We start from the raw sequence: 14,964 nt of genomic DNA, 5'->3' as shown, positions 1-14,964 counted from the left end.
AAATTTGGTATTGCGGAAATCGGAACTCGGTTCTGTGCGGCGCTGCCAAGAAGATTTGGAAAAGTGTGGAGGCGGTGATCAGACCCCTGACGCTCACTGACTCTCTTCGTCCAACTGCTTTCTTCACTCACACGACAGTCCGTCTTCCATCCTCACGCGGAAGAAGCACACACACCGACGATGAACTTCGACCAGCCCAAACACGATCCACACGGCGTTCAGCGACTGCTCGACATCCTGCGTCGCCAACAAGACGCCAGCTCGACGTCCTCCTCTTCTGCCCCTTCAACGTCAACGATCACCGCGCCGTCTGCCGTTGCGCCCTCGCACCCACCGAATCCCTTCTCACCCTCACAGACAGCTGCTGAACCCAGCGACACATCAATATCTGCCGTCGAATCGCAAGTTGAGGCAGCCCAGCGCAGACGCACTTACAACACCTCTTCCTCCAAGTACGGCATCCCTACCGCAGCAGAAGAGCCTTTCGATCCGTATTCGTTCAACCCGTTCAGCGCCTCGAACCCCGTTCTCTCCCAACCCACACCAGCCCCAAAACCAGAACCAGCACCGACACCAACACCCAGACCAAAATCGCGGGACCTCGCCTCGCTTTCCTTCGCAGATGCTCTGCCCATCCTCTCCACCCTTTCCACGGACAAATCGCTCCTACGCCGCCTACGCTCACTACGCACCCAGCAGCACGACCTCGAAAAGCGACTCTTCAAGGAATACAGGCAGTTCACGGCGATAGCAGACAAACAGTACCCAAACGTCAAGGCGCGAAAGGAGCAGGACGAGAAACGCAGAACAGCGATGCTCAAGCAGTGGGATGAGTGTGTCAGCAAACAGCAGGAGGAGCTGAACAGAGCGGGTGTTCCAGGTGTGAAAGTCACGAGGGATAAGAGGGAGACCGAGAAGCAGAGGAAAGTGCTCAACGTGTTGGTAGAGATGATGGACGATGAGGGAGAGTAGGTGAAGTGAAGTCTAGATGACCACACACCTAGCGCTGGCACGGCCTTGAATGCAGAGTGCAAAAGAACGTTGATTGCGTTTGCGGCTTTTCATTCTTCCTTCCAAAGCTATGAGCGTTATCGTGTGTGCGATTCCAGCGCGGCGTTCTACTTGCCAGCTTCGTCCTTGATCGCGTTGAACAGCACCTCCTCGGACGTGCGCAACACCTTGGTCGGCGTGTTGAGCGACGACATGAGATACACCACGTTCCCCAGTGGTCTAGCATGAATGTTGTACGGCAGTCCCTTGTTTTCTTCACCCGACGCAGCTACAGGAACACTCGGATGACCCTGTGGCGTGCTCTCCCCGTACCGCAACTTCTTTAGCAACTCGACCGACGCCGTGCTCGTATATCCTCCCGCACCACCGTTGTCCTTCAGCGCCACTTTGAGCACGCACCCCATCGCAATTGCGTGGTCGACGTTCGGCAGCGCCGCCAGCTTCTGCACCGCAGACTTCGACCAGAACGACCAGACGCCCTCTCCTCCCTCACCCTTGTCCTCCGCCCAGTCCGCCCGACAGCCAGCCCACTCTTCGGACACACGCAGCTCTCCAATCGCCTTGAGCGTCTCGAGCGCAACCGCGCATCCGATAGGGTGCGCCGTGTAGCTGTGTCCGTGCAGCAGTGCGTCGACTTTGCTATCGCTCTGGTTGAACACTTTGAAGATCGACGACGATGCGAGCGTCACGGACATGGGCACCATGCCTCCCGTCAAAATCTTGGCGAGCACCGAGATGTCCGGCGTCACGCCCAGCACGGTTGCGGGTGTGCACGGGCCGAGACGGTACAGCCCGGCGAAGACTTCGTCGAACACGACAGGGATGCCTTTCCATTCGCCGTCCTTTACTGTGCTCTTGAAAGAGGATGGAGAGGATGGTGGAGTAAGCGGCGCATCGGTGAGCGAGAAGAGATCCTCGCTTTCGCGGCATACGTCTACGAGGACTCGCTGGAACAGTGGGTCGACGAACACCATTCCGCCTGCACCCATCACCAGAGGTTCCATGACGAGCGCTCCGAACTTCCTGCCCTGTTGCACTGTGAGCTGTTGCAGCTGGTCGCGGATTGATTTGCGGTAGAATTCGATGAGTGGGTCGTTGTTGCGCAAGCGCGCTTCTACGTCGTACACCTCTTGCATCGACGTATACGACTGCTCGAAGATCAACCCCCCTGCCTCTCTGCCCCTAACGTTGGCCGAGAGCTGCTCCGACAGGTGTCGAGAGCGCATCCTGTCCGCAGTGTCTTTATCGCCCACACAGAGGCTGACGGTCACTTCCCCACCGGCGCGCATCTCCACTGTCGGAGGATCGAACCAGAAACCACGCCCGCGGTACCAGTGCACGGCCTCGCTGTACACTGATGGCTCGCACGCATCCATCGTACCGATAGTGTCACCGTGGTAGCTGCCTTTGAGCCCGAGCATCTCCCACTCCAGCTTTGGTTTGCCTGCTCGGTACCCGGCCTGCTGTCCGGGTTTGGCATTGTCGGCTGCTTGTTGCGACGAGGCGCGCTGTGTCGAGTAGCGTAGGATCGACGATTGGAGCGCCATCTTGAGGGCGACTTCCATGCCGGTGCTGCCGTCGTCGGAGAAGAAGACGCGGTCGGCCCACCCATGCCCTGGGTTGGTCGCGAGCGACGAGGGCTGCGGTGCGGAAGCGGCGACATTCTTACCCGTCAGCAGCTCGGCGAGCAGCAGCGCAGGCTCATGCGTACCGTTGGGGAACAACACATGGCCGTACCGCCCCGCCGCGTGCGCAGCCGCCGTCACCAAGCGCTGCGGAGCATGCCCCAGACATTGCGTCCACCAGCTTGCACTCCCGTCAAACACAGGCTGCAGCAGGCTGTTGCTTTTCACCGCTCCCACCACCTTCGAATTCGAGGGGGGAGTGCGTTGGTCGAGCATGCTGAAAAAGTCGCCGTGGGCGCTGTCGATCACATTGACTTCGGCATTGCTGCGCGTGAGTTGGTGCTGCGTGAACGGCCACCAGCATGTATCGCGGGTGCGTTGGGCCATGGTGGCGAGCGAGGCGATGCGCTGGCTGTGTTTGGTGCGAAGGTAGCGCACAACGTCGTATACGCCTCCTGCAGTGTGTTCAGAGGAAGGAGCAGAAGACGTGGGGTCAGGATGACCGGACACGAGGCCTTGGTAGAAGTGCATCATTGCAGCTTTGTCGGCTGCGCTGTCCGCGGCCTTGACGGGTGGGGGACCGTATACACTCTCAGCATTGGGCCCACCGAGGCCAAACACAGGAATACCATGCTCTTCAGCAAAGAAGCGACGCAGATATTCGACGTTGCCGTATCGTGGAGAGGGAAACAGCAGCACCGCTTCGACGTCGTAGCCTGCCACAAGAAGCGACTCGAAGGCGGACCTCGTCGTACTGATGCCACCAAGCTCAGAGGAGCCGATGAGGATTGTCGGCAAGCGCAAGGGCCGCAAGAGATGCGATTGGGACAGCCCGGACGGTCCGGGCGAATGCACACCTCCCGCCGTCTCGACGTACGCCACCGCAGCCTTGTTGCTCTGCGCAGACTCTGCGGCAGCGGCAGCATGGATCCAGTCCCCGACATCCCTGACAAACTCTTCATCGCTCGGCGGCTGCGGTTCCTGCCCGACCTCCCTCTCCGCCAATTTCGCACGTCTCTCGAGCTCTACCGCCAGATGCGGGCTCACCGGCTCGCTGAAGCGGTAGAGCGTCTTGTACTGCGTGCCGGATGCATAGCGGGATATGTGTGCGTCGTCGGCATCGTCCAGCGCACCTGTGGAGACAGGCTTGAGGTAATGCACACGCTCGCCGAGCCCGGCTTTGGAGGCGGCGAAGACATCGGTAGGGGGAGTGGCCTCGGTGGCAGAGAGTGGAAGGGCGGAGGAGGCAAGGCAGAGTGCGGTGGTAAAAATGGTCTTGCCCACGTCGGTGTTGGCACCAAACACCTGATGCACTCGAAGGTGTGGGTAGAGGTGCGCCATGGCGATTGTCCGTCCGTGCGCGCTGCCACAGAATGTTCTCTGAGGAGGAGCCCTTCCCGTCGTCTAGCAGTGGGTAGGGGAATATATGTGCCAGTGAGAAGAGGAAAGTCGCGGAGGTGATGGTGGTCACGATGTAGGTCGGGCGAAGAGAAGCAGCAAGCAGAGTGAGAGCGCGTCGCCATCCCCAACAATTGCAACCGCAGCATGTCCTTACGATGCACGATCTTGTGCATTCTCGATCTTCTCGCAATCTTCTCGCAGGCAGCAGCGGCAAGCGCGGCAATCCAGATCCACGTTTAAATAAAATTCAACTCGGAAATGGATCAGATCGGCTTTTGGATGTGGGAGCTGCAGGAAGCGTAACGCGGATCGAAACCCAAACAGCGGACCTATCGAACAACGCCGCCGAAGCCGAGCTGGCACCGTCACCCATCTCAGCAGCTCGTATCTCACACACCCGCTCCCCATCACAGACAACGTTGGGGTAATATTTACAAAGAAGTTGAAATTTGAAGGGGGAAAAAAATGTCCTCCGAGATGTATCTACTATTGTACTTTTGTGAGAAGGCCTGCGGTACTCGACCCACAACCTGGTTCGAAAGGATGGCCATACAATCAAGGCAAGATCAGCGATGCCGACGCAGATCCAAGGCCGCCGCTCATGGGTCGGCATGGAAGCATCGAGTTGAACCGAGACGAGGCGCTGAGCATCGCACGCGGCTTCGAGCCACCAGGAGCTTGATGGTGCGCCTTTGCGACAGCGCGTCTCGCAACCGCAAACATGTCCTCGCCCGTGTTCTCCTTGTCAGCCAGCAAGCAACGAGCAGGCGCCGTTTGTGGGACAGACGCCAACCTTGGGGCTGGAGTGAAAGAATCACTAACCGACACAGTAGCAAAGCCGTCTCCATCTACTGTGATGGTAGCAAAGCGATCAGCCGCCAGACGCACTGCTCTCTGGAGCCCAAATGCATTTACCTGCTCTTTACCAAGAAGCGAAAGCAGTTGCAGGCAGTCGTCGTCCGAAGCGATCGAGACCTTGATCTTCGCTGCAGCATCGCGATGGTGAATCCATTCGTGCAACGCTTCCAGAGGATCGTCGCACCACGACTTGCTCTTGACCGCGTCCTGGTCGTGACCGTCATGGCCGGTGCTGTCGTGTCGAGCCACTGCATCAGCCTTGCCATCTTGACGCCGATCCATGTCAGGATCACGAGGCTCAGCTGCTGCCTTGGGCCTCGCTGGCAGGAACCCAAGACCTGGCGTGGTACACGCTGTCACTCGGCGGATTGAAATGGTCTGATCCGGAGCCGCATGCGCTTCTGGTGTCCACCTGACGCTCGGGACTCGACCGAGTGCAGCTCGACGTCGTCGCCCTCGAGTGTGTTCGTCGTCGTCACGATCCCTGGTAGACGACGAAGCCGAAAAGGAGAACGACGGGTTGATGACGCCCCCCTCGATATTGACGCCCCAATGGATGTTCTCGCTTTCTCGTCGACGTTCGATAGGAGCCTCGACTTGACTGGCATTGTGATCGTTGTGAGCTCCTGGCGAACGATGTGGTCCTCGTTGGCAGGCACTCAGTGTATGCGACCAGTTGCCCCAGAAACCTGCAGAGGCACTGCCAAATATTTCAAACTCGACCTTGGCACCGCGGGTTGCATCGCGCGATACGGCTACGGCCCAGTCCGAGGTACGATCCTGTCCGTAGATGAAGGCCAGATCGTCGATACCGATGGCCTCGATCCGGCCGTACGTCTCGTACATCCACTTGTGGTGTGCCTTGATGTACGCCTTGAGCACGCCCAGATACTTGAGTCGAGTGCGCTCGGTGGGATCGCGAGGGATAAGAATGGCACCGTCGCCGCCAGAGCTTTCGAAGCCGATCTTGACGCTGACGGGAGAGCCGGCAATGGAAGTGCCTCCTGCCAGACCGAGACAGTGATAGTTGGATGACATGCGTGGGCCCATGTCAAACAGCTTAGGCGCCTCCTGGTCGACCGACAGTGGCATGGGAGGGAAAGGGCCCTCTGGCGGCGTACCAGACCTAAGTTTCCTATGCGAAAGGGTGGGAGAGCCTTTCTTTGCTGCAGAGGGAAGTATTGAGTCGGAAGCAGCAGACCTCGACATGGCTACGGACGCCAAGGGCGGGCTCGTGCTGGATGATGCCCGCGAAGACCTGCGCGACGACTCGGCTGAGTCCATGATGACTCTGACTGGATCATCGATGTCCATGCTTGCCGACGCTGAGCCTGCTGAATCGCGCCGAACACGCTCACGAGAGACGGAACGATCGGATCGACGGGCCAGAGGGATGCTGGCCGCATCCGACAGGCGTCCAGGACCATCGATGGCGTTGTAGAGGACGATGAACGAGCCGTCGCGAACGTAGCCAACGTCACCAAGACGAAGCGGAGATGGATTCCAAAGTGGATAGCCTTCCCCTCCCGTGTACAAGCACGCGGCGTAGATCTCGGCAAAGCTAGGCATACGTTCGTTGTTGCTCTACAGGTGGCCAAAGACGGTTGTCGTTCTCAGCAAGCGGCGCTGAGGATGGAGCGAAAGGAGAGAGAAACGATTTGATTTTTTTTTAGATTTTCTTTCGGTGTCAAAAGAGACGGAGCAAAACACAGTGACGATGAGGATGAGGCCTTGACCACGAAGAGGTAGGCTGGAGGGACTCGGTGGATGGATGATAGGAAGAGTGCGGAGACAGGAGGCTAGAACAACGTTGGGTGACCACGTCCAACGTTTCTATTGCTTTCGACTAGCGAAAAACGATGCCTGCCTGTCTCCGCAAGGGAAACGGCGTTGAGGATGAGATAGGATTATGAGTAGGAGTGCGAGGATGGTGTCGTTAAGGTAGGATAGGGAGGAAGAGCGGAAAAGGTGGTGGTGGTGGTGGAGACGGAGAAAGAAGGGCAGAGCGAGCGGAAGATCTAAGAGGTGGCGTTAGCGCTGACGAAACTGCGCAGTTGACGATGTTGAACTGCCAAAGTAACACAAAGGGGCGCTTCCACACGATCTCGAAGTGGATGGCCGCTTTTTTCTCCGCCAAACCTAGCAGAGACAGGTGCGATTCGGGAGCTTCAGCTCGCCGTCCTCTCGGTTCGATCCAAATGCGATCACTGCAGGAGGGATTGAGCTTCTATGCCACACTGCAGCAGATGCGGCGGGCGGCTGAAGCGGAGGAGGCAATGCGCTTCTGCTGCAAGCGAGCCAAGCGCCAGTCCTCGTCTAAGGAGAGCGTTGAACCTTAAAGATGTATTTATTTATTTTTCGTAAAGCTCGCTTATGCAGCGCGGCCCAAGTGTTGGTCTTTGCTTTCTTTCGAAACAAGAAACGCGTCGCTGTGCAGTAAAGCCTCGAGTAATGGGATTGTCAAGTGTTGGTCTCGGAGAATTCTCGTTTGTTTTCTTTTTGTTTTTGTTTGTATTTTTAGGGGCCGGCAAGCTGAAGGGCTGAGTTCTTCTCGACCTTCTCCAAGCACTGTCGGTTAGCGCGCGCTCGTAAGGCCAGTCAGTATCCACTAGGTCGTGCAAGACCACGAGAGGCAAGAGTAAGGAGAGGGAAGAAGGAGGTTCTGTGTATGGGCAACTGAAATGGCGATCAAACGATGCAGTTGTATTGTGTCCAATCTGTACTTGAGGAGTTGGAGGTGTCTGAGTGTAGGGAGGACTTCGGTGGGGCCGATGAAGGTGATAGGCAGAGGAGGCGCAGTTACAGTTGCGAATGGAGCTCTGCAAAACGCAGGGTAGACCGAGAACTAGGTTTTGACCAAGCAGAACCAATCTCTGAAGGTGGTGCCTTTTCGAGCTCAAACCTCGCTCTATATATCTCTTTGCAATGGAGCAATGCGGCAGCATTTGTCACACCCACTGTGGCAAAGAGAGGATAAAGAGACGCGCAAGGTGACCTGGAACCTGGAATGTTCAGCGCGACTCAGATCTACTAATACCACCTCAATTCTGCCGGGTGGCGAATCCAGCGATCAGCCCGGTGTTATCGTCGTATAGATTGCCGTACGTGAACGCAGCTCTGATGCCGAGTCTTGTATAGAACCAGTCCCCATGAGCTCGAGTTCTTCATTCACTCATTTGCATGAGAGCTGCAGCATTCTGTGTCCCAGCAAGCAAAGGTTGTCGACGGTGAGACAAGTAAAGTGCCTTGCCGTCGGAAGGGTCCCGACCGGCCTTTGACTTGAGACCGAGCTGAACAGCCTTTCCTCTCTGTATCTCTGGCGCAGAGAGGGAAGCGAAATTGCCGCGGACTATCGCGGCGTTTCTCAGCAGATGCTCGCAGCGGTCTCTCGATGACCGCATCATGCCAAACTTTAACGTTTCAAAGCTTTGTTCTGAAATAGGCTTTTCAAGAAACTGACAAATGCGGCCCCATTGCTTGGAGACGACCCTGCACCGGCTGTTCCGGCTCGGGCAGTGTTCATCTCTGCCGACGACAAGGTTTTCCTTCACCACCAATATTGACTCTCGTTACGAACTGCAGCTCGCAGGCTGTCACCGGGTCATTGCCTGGGTCGATAAGAGGCTTCTCTCTCAAGGAGGCTGGTCGTGTCTTCAGAGTGAGATCCTCTGCAGGCTTGAGTCGACCGCAGTTGGGATAAATCGGGAAAGCGGGGACGATGACATGCTGCCGTTGACACTGGCAACTTCATGGTGTCGAGTCACTCCCCCCACAATCGCACTATAAGAGTTGCGCACCAAGTTTCGTGTGGACAGGTTAGGCTGTGCAAACTCAAACGTGGGAGCTTTTTTCGAGCTCCTCCTCTGTGCTAGAGTGCATGCAGAATCTAGACGGGGCTGCTTCCCACCACTTTAAAGCTGTCGGAGGTGCCGACGCTGGCCATGTCAGAATCACACTTCAACCCGCAGTTGGTCACGCGAGTTGTCTTCTAGCTGAGCAAAGTGACGGCGATTGCGACAAAGTGCTGTGCTGGGGCGGTCCAGACTGAGATGGCCCATCCCTGTCAGCCATCCTCCTCGATCAAGACGGCCGTTGCTGCCCCTTCTGCTCGGCATGGATCGAGCAGAAGTAGTGCATCACTGCTCCGCTGACCGGATTGACCGCCACCACACTGTTGCCCAGCCTCTTGTGGCACTTGGGACACGTCCTCGACTCGCCGACCTTGACCCTCCTTCCCTGAAGCTTGCACAGCGTCTCTTCCACCTGCCAGTTGCGGTTCGTGCGGACCTCGCGGATCACTTTCGCTTCGTGCTGCTTGCGTGTCAAATCTCGCAAGTTGACGTTGACAAATGACGCGATCTGCGATAGTGGGACGGAGGCTGGAAGCAGATCCAGTGCAGATCGCAGGTCGATGCGTGCTGCGTGTCGCTCAATCAGCCCTAGAGCGGCGTTCAGTTGGGGAGAAGCGTCCGAAGAGGGCTCCAGGTAAATGCGCAGCAGTGTCAAGAACACCTCTTGATCCGCAAGCTGCTTCTGCTCGTGGTCCACCAGCAGGCTCTGTTGATGGTTCGATCGTCGTACCCTCACCTGATGTGATTGTTCTTGCAGGCTCGGCTTCGACGCGGCTCGGAATCGCCACACGTCTCGACAGTACTCTTCCGCCCGCGTCGCATCTTGCAGCTTGCGCACATAGATGCTGAGTGCGCCCTCGTGCTGACCCATTCTGCCTAACAGCAAAGCTCTTGCTTCGAGCATGTCCCTGTCGTCGTCGTCCGCCGGCAACCGCACCAGGATCTGCTCCGGACGGTACTGGGTTGACGTTCGCAAAAACGTGAGCAGCTTCTGCATGAGCTCGTCTCGCTGTGTTTGCACCGCGGATTGCCCCACCTTGTTTGCTCCACCATCCTTGTCGCTTCGGTCTGATCCGCTCGTGCCAGTATGCAGCTGCTCTCGAAGGTGTGCCGCATGTCGAAGATATAGCCTGATCAGCTTGTCGTGCAACTCGGGATCCGCCTCGCCAACGTTTTCGATGATGAACTCGAGGTAGACCGCACACAGAACCTTGTCGAATCGGTTCAAATCATCGACGATTCGCAATCGAGGCCACGACCCCACCTTGCCCGTGTCCGCTGTAAACACTTCCATGCCCAACTCGCTGTCGACCTTCAACAACCAGTGAGATGCCTCGAGGATGACATCAATGAACTCGGGGCCGAGATTCTGCAGATACTGGATCGTAGGCCTCATCTTTTCCTCGGCATCCTCCTCGTCTTCTGCAAACTGCTTGAGAAGACCCAACGCCTTGCTGTGCATCTCTTTGCCGCCGTACAGCGCAATCAGCTCCGAAAACTTCTTGCGTTCCTTGAGCAGCTCTTCCACTTGTTCCACCTCGCACCAGTTCTCGATACGGCATAGCGGCCCGATCAGCGCCGGCTTAATCAGCAGGAACGTCTTAAACAGCGCCGTATCCACCGTTTGGGCTACCGCAATCAGCTCGTCCTTGTCCATCTCGCCAAACGGCTTGTTGGGGAGCGAGAGTAGCCAGTGCGTGTCGCGCTTGATCTGCGACATGGCCATATGGTCCTTGGACTCGTGATGCGAGCTCGATTCCAGGATGGGTTTGAAAATGCGTCGACGATCCGCGAGAAACTTGCCGAGCGCGTCGAGCGCCTTGCGCGAAGACGACTCGGCAGCTGCTGCAGTTGCACGGCTGTCTCGACTCGCACTCGATCCTGTGGCCTTCATCTCGGGCGCATCGCGTGCAGTCCTCAGAGACCGAATCGAGCCCGTCTCGGCAGCATTCTGGTCTATGTCGTTGCCCGCTGTCAAGCTCGTCGCCGTTCGACTTGGCTTCGGCTTAATCGAGCTTGCATGGGACGGACTCGAGCTCAAGCTGCTCGTGGCGCCAGCAGCTGGCTCGCCAATGATGCTCTGTGGCCTTCGAGCAGGCAAAAAAGCCCCGAGTCGGCTTCTAGCTGCCGACGTCGCAGAGGTCGCCAGCGTCGCATGGCTCGGTGTCGGGCTCGCTTCCCCCGCGGCCTCCGCTGGTGCAGCTCGCAATTTGGCCGGCGTCTTGCCGCCAAAGATGGGGAACCACTCGCCCTTGCTGCGGCTCAGCTGGCCAGCAACATTGGGCGGATACAGCGCGATCACCTTGGCCGGATTGGTATCGAGCTCCATGAACATCTCGATGGCTTCGTCAAAACGCTCGTCTGCGAATAGCGATACGGCAAATAGACCCTGCACGTGTGCTCGCCGCTCATCCTTGTCCTCCAAAATCACGTTGTCGACGCTATCCAGCAGACCAAGCGCCTCTTCGAACTCGCCTTTCTCGACCAATTCGTCGATCTGCCGGCCCCATCCCTGCATCTCTAATTGCCAGATGGTGCTCCCTTCCTTTTCGAGTGTCGTGCGATCGGTCGGTGTGACGACGACGTAGATCGGTGGTCGGTTGCCGCTCGACGGCGTCAGAAGCCGCACCTGTGGCGGCGAGGTCGACGTTGACGACGAGGATCTACCAGCGGACGCTGTCGCCGGAGACACTGGAGGGAAACAGAGCGTCTGAACAGCGAATAAAGTTCCGACAGAGCGGATCTGCAGCACTGGATTGTTTGCGTTGGGCAGCGAATTGTTCTTGAGCGCTGGAACCGATCCGCTGGGAAGCACGGCAAAGACGTACGGCTTAGCAAATGCCACTTCGAGCGGGCTGGCGCTCCATTCGACGCCTTCACGCCTCGTAGGCCGGCCGTCAGCACCAAGAAAGATGCCCGTGCCGTCTCGCACGAACAGCACCTCCCCACCATCGACGTGCAGCACCGAAATCTTGCCCTTGCTGCTCAAACCCATGTATCCTCCCAGCCCGCCCAGCCCGCCGAGCGCCGCGCCGAAACCGCCGCTCGAGATCGGAATGGTCGTGCTCGGATGCGCGCCGCCCGTCGATGCATGCAATCCTTCGCCGGCAGCTGCATTGCTGCTGGACAAGTCGAAGTCCTCCACGTGCCACGAGGAGAGGTTGGGCGACGTGAGGTCCACTAATGGGCCCGATGTCGAGTTGGTCGGTGGGTGGACGTGTGTCTCGCGACGGAGGGCAGCGGCCCCGCCGCCGAGATCGGAGGAAGGGTGCGTGTACGAGACAGTCGATTCGGCGGCCAGCGGGATGGAGATGGTACCGTACTCGGTGGCATTGTATCCCATGAACAGCCTGGTCGGTGTGACAAACGCCAAGCTACGAGGTGTGTGGTGCAGCGCCACTTCTCGAGTGTCCCAGAACTCGCCATCGACCCAGCGGAAGACGAGCAGCTTGCGCTTGACTCCCACAGCCAAAACAGTGACGAGCGTCATCACTCCGCCCTGACCTTCAGCGTCCGCCGAAGCACCGCCGAAACGTGCACCCTCCATCGCCTTTCTCCTTTCTTCTTCGCGGTACCTGGCAACAGCATCCATTCCCCTCATGCTTGCCGCCTGCCAGTCCTTGGACGGAACATCATACACGCTCGACCTATTCCTTCCCACTGTCGCCGTACCGCTCGCAGCACCACCTCCTGCACTGTTCTGAGTCTGATCGCCAATCGCACCCGGTCGGAACGCACGCGAGCTAATCGACGCATTCAGATTGAACTTGCTCGATGCCCTCGCACCCAAAGGCCCCGGCCCATAATCCGGTATCTGAGGAGCGACCCTTTTCTGAATCGACGTATCCACGCTAAACGTAGTCGCACCCTTGGTCTGCACCAGCTGCGAACGCAGTTCCAGCGTCGAAAGGTCATGCAGCGAGACATACCCGTCGGACAGCGATACGAGCAGGTTGGCTTCCTTTATTACACCGAGCTGGTCTATGGAGCGCTTGGAGAACTGTGCTGCTGTGTGTGTGGGCGTTGCTGCGGCGGCTTTGGGTTCTTGGACGGATGCAGGCGAGGAGAGAATCGAAGCTGCTTTGGTCGGTGAGCCGTGGAGAGACGTTGGACGTTTGGACGATGATGATGATGATGATGAAGTCTCTGCTGATGCAGATGGCTGATCGGTGCGAAAGACATTGAGTGCCCCTGTAGACGTACCGATGAAGAGCTTGGCACCATGAACGACGATGGCTTCCGGCTTGCCCTTGATGCCCGTCAGCAGAGGGGAGCTGTCGAAGGCGGTATGCATTTTGGCTGTGCGGCCTTGATCAGGCCTGGTTAGCTGCAGAGCAAGGTGCCTCCTGCCGAGGTTCAAGTGCAGCGCAACCGACGCGTGAGAGGATCGTGACGATGATGATGGTGATGGAGGTGTTGGTGTTGACGAAAGACAATGATGGTTGGTGAGTGCTGAAATGGCCTCTGTGAGTTGTCGCAAAGTGGAGGGGGGAAATTTGGGCCTGTGCGTGACCTCGCTCGCGCCTTTTCAATGCTACTGTATTAAATAACAAAGTAACACACCGGCTCCATCAACCTTATCACCATTACTCCTTTCCTATGATTGTTATATTTGTAGCGCTTGCCTGTACGTAGTCCTCCCACAATGCCATCTCACGCTTTCTCCATCATGCCTGCACAGCCTATCATCCGCAAAAAGCAAAGGAATGCTGTCGCTGACAGGGAGCGTGAGCAGATCATACGGATGGTGATTGTGCTCGGCAAAACCAAGGCTGAGGTTGCCAAGGTCATGGGGCGGCCGTACTCCACCATCTCAACTGTTGTTCAGGCCTTTCTCGATCACGGAACCACCACATCAAAGAAGAAGGGCGGTCAAGTGGTGCAGCGCAGCACCATCAGCGAGGAGCACATTCAAACCAACATTGCTTACATCAATGATCGGCCGGCAGCAACACTCCATGAGATCAACGAGCATCTCATCCAGCACAGTGGTCCCTCAGTACCACGCTCTCAGATGTCGCGTGTGCTCATTGATCGCTGTGCAATCACACTGAAACGAATAGCGCTCGAACACGATCGACATCAATGCGAAGAGCTCATCGACATCCGGCAAAACTGGCTAGTCGACTTTGAGACCAACTACTCGTGGAAAAACGCCATCTTCTTTGACGAGGCCGGGTTCAACCTGCACACCCACCGATCAGTTGGGAGAGCAACTGTTGGTGAGCGTGCTATCCAGCGGAACAGTCCGGCTGATCGCAAGAAGAACATGTCGCTGCTTGTTGCTGTGTCAAGCGGCGGGATCGAGGCAAGCTACATTGCACTTGGTGGATGGAACGGCGACATCATCACCATCTTCCTGAAGGAACATGTCTTTCCGAGGATACGCGGCCAGAAGCGGCTGCTTGTCATGGATAACGCTCGCTGCCACCATGCCGATCACGTTGAGCAGGCGATCACAGCTGAGGGCCATCACCTCAAGTTCCTCCCACCGTACACACCCTGGTTCAATCCAACGGAGAAGGTCTTCGCACGCATCAAGCCTGCAGTCGGCCGACACGAATTGCGTACACACAATGGCCTTGATAACGCCATCACAGCACAGCTTGAAGCGATCATGCCGGAGGACTGTAAGGGCTGGTTACGCGAAACAAAGCGATGGGCGCGAGTTGCTCAAGCAGGCCATCCGCTCAACCAGGATCGCGACGCAGCACAAGCTCTCGAACGATTTGGCCTTGTTCGCGATCGTGAAGAGGCTATGAACATGTACTTGGATGCCGATGGGGAGGAGGAGGAGGAGGATGGCGACGGCGACGAAGAGGGTGTCTCCCTGGAGATGCTCACACGGCGCACAGACTAGTCAATGCAATTGTTTCACGTTTGTTATTCATATGGAGTGAGCACAGTCTGCAAGTGGAGTGACGCTAAGGTATGGCAAAACTGACGTGGTCAACTCATTGAGAGTGATGTAGATCACAGAGTACTAACGCCAACGGCAAAACCAACGTGATTATAAAGCTTGACGTTAACGACGAGTAAAGTTAGGAATCAACGTTAGCTAACGAAAGACAAATAAAACACCGTCCTCTCATAGCTCATCGAAGCATTGCTACAGGAAGCCTCACTCACGCCAGAGGCACAACTGCAGCGGAACCTAGAAAAGATGCAATGCGAAAGAGTAATACATGCGAAACGTACAAAGAAACACGCACAATGCC

The 14,964-nt window shown here is 57.1% G+C and overlaps 5 protein-coding genes across 5 annotated transcripts; 2 read left to right on the top strand and 3 right to left on the bottom strand.

The window, feature by feature from the left end:
* Positions 1-180: 180 nt before the first annotated feature.
* Positions 181-972, top strand: EX895_001766 (uncharacterized protein; the record flags this gene model as incomplete). Its single annotated transcript, XM_029882365.1, has 1 exon — positions 181-972. One exon carries the CDS (start codon positions 181-183, stop codon positions 970-972), a length of 792 nt encoding a protein of 263 aa, XP_029741220.1.
* A 146-nt stretch (positions 973-1,118) lies between these two features.
* Positions 1,119-3,977, bottom strand: EX895_001765 (uncharacterized protein; the record flags this gene model as incomplete). Its single annotated transcript, XM_029882364.1, has 1 exon — positions 1,119-3,977. The coding sequence occupies one exon, from the start codon at positions 3,975-3,977 to the stop codon at positions 1,119-1,121; it is 2,859 nt and encodes a 952-aa protein (XP_029741219.1).
* Positions 3,978-4,592: 615 nt separating this feature from the next.
* EX895_001764 (uncharacterized protein) lies at positions 4,593-6,464 on the bottom strand (the record flags this gene model as incomplete). Its single annotated transcript, XM_029882363.1, has 1 exon — positions 4,593-6,464. One exon carries the CDS (start codon positions 6,462-6,464, stop codon positions 4,593-4,595), a length of 1,872 nt encoding a protein of 623 aa, XP_029741218.1.
* A 2,511-nt stretch (positions 6,465-8,975) lies between these two features.
* On the bottom strand, positions 8,976-13,040 carry EX895_001763 (uncharacterized protein; the record flags this gene model as incomplete). Its single annotated transcript, XM_029882362.1, has 1 exon — positions 8,976-13,040. One exon carries the CDS (start codon positions 13,038-13,040, stop codon positions 8,976-8,978), a length of 4,065 nt encoding a protein of 1,354 aa, XP_029741217.1.
* A 375-nt stretch (positions 13,041-13,415) lies between these two features.
* Positions 13,416-14,606, top strand: EX895_001762 (uncharacterized protein; the record flags this gene model as incomplete). Its single annotated transcript, XM_029882361.1, has 1 exon — positions 13,416-14,606. The coding sequence occupies one exon, from the start codon at positions 13,416-13,418 to the stop codon at positions 14,604-14,606; it is 1,191 nt and encodes a 396-aa protein (XP_029741216.1).
* Positions 14,607-14,964: the final 358 nt, after the last annotated feature.

The sequence above is a fragment of the Sporisorium graminicola genome, chromosome SGRAM_12, assembly GCF_005498985.1.
Source record: "Sporisorium graminicola strain CBS 10092 chromosome SGRAM_12, whole genome shotgun sequence".
Classification (NCBI taxonomy): domain Eukaryota; kingdom Fungi; phylum Basidiomycota; class Ustilaginomycetes; order Ustilaginales; family Ustilaginaceae; genus Sporisorium; species Sporisorium graminicola.
This window is presented reverse-complemented; position numbering and strand designations above follow the sequence as displayed.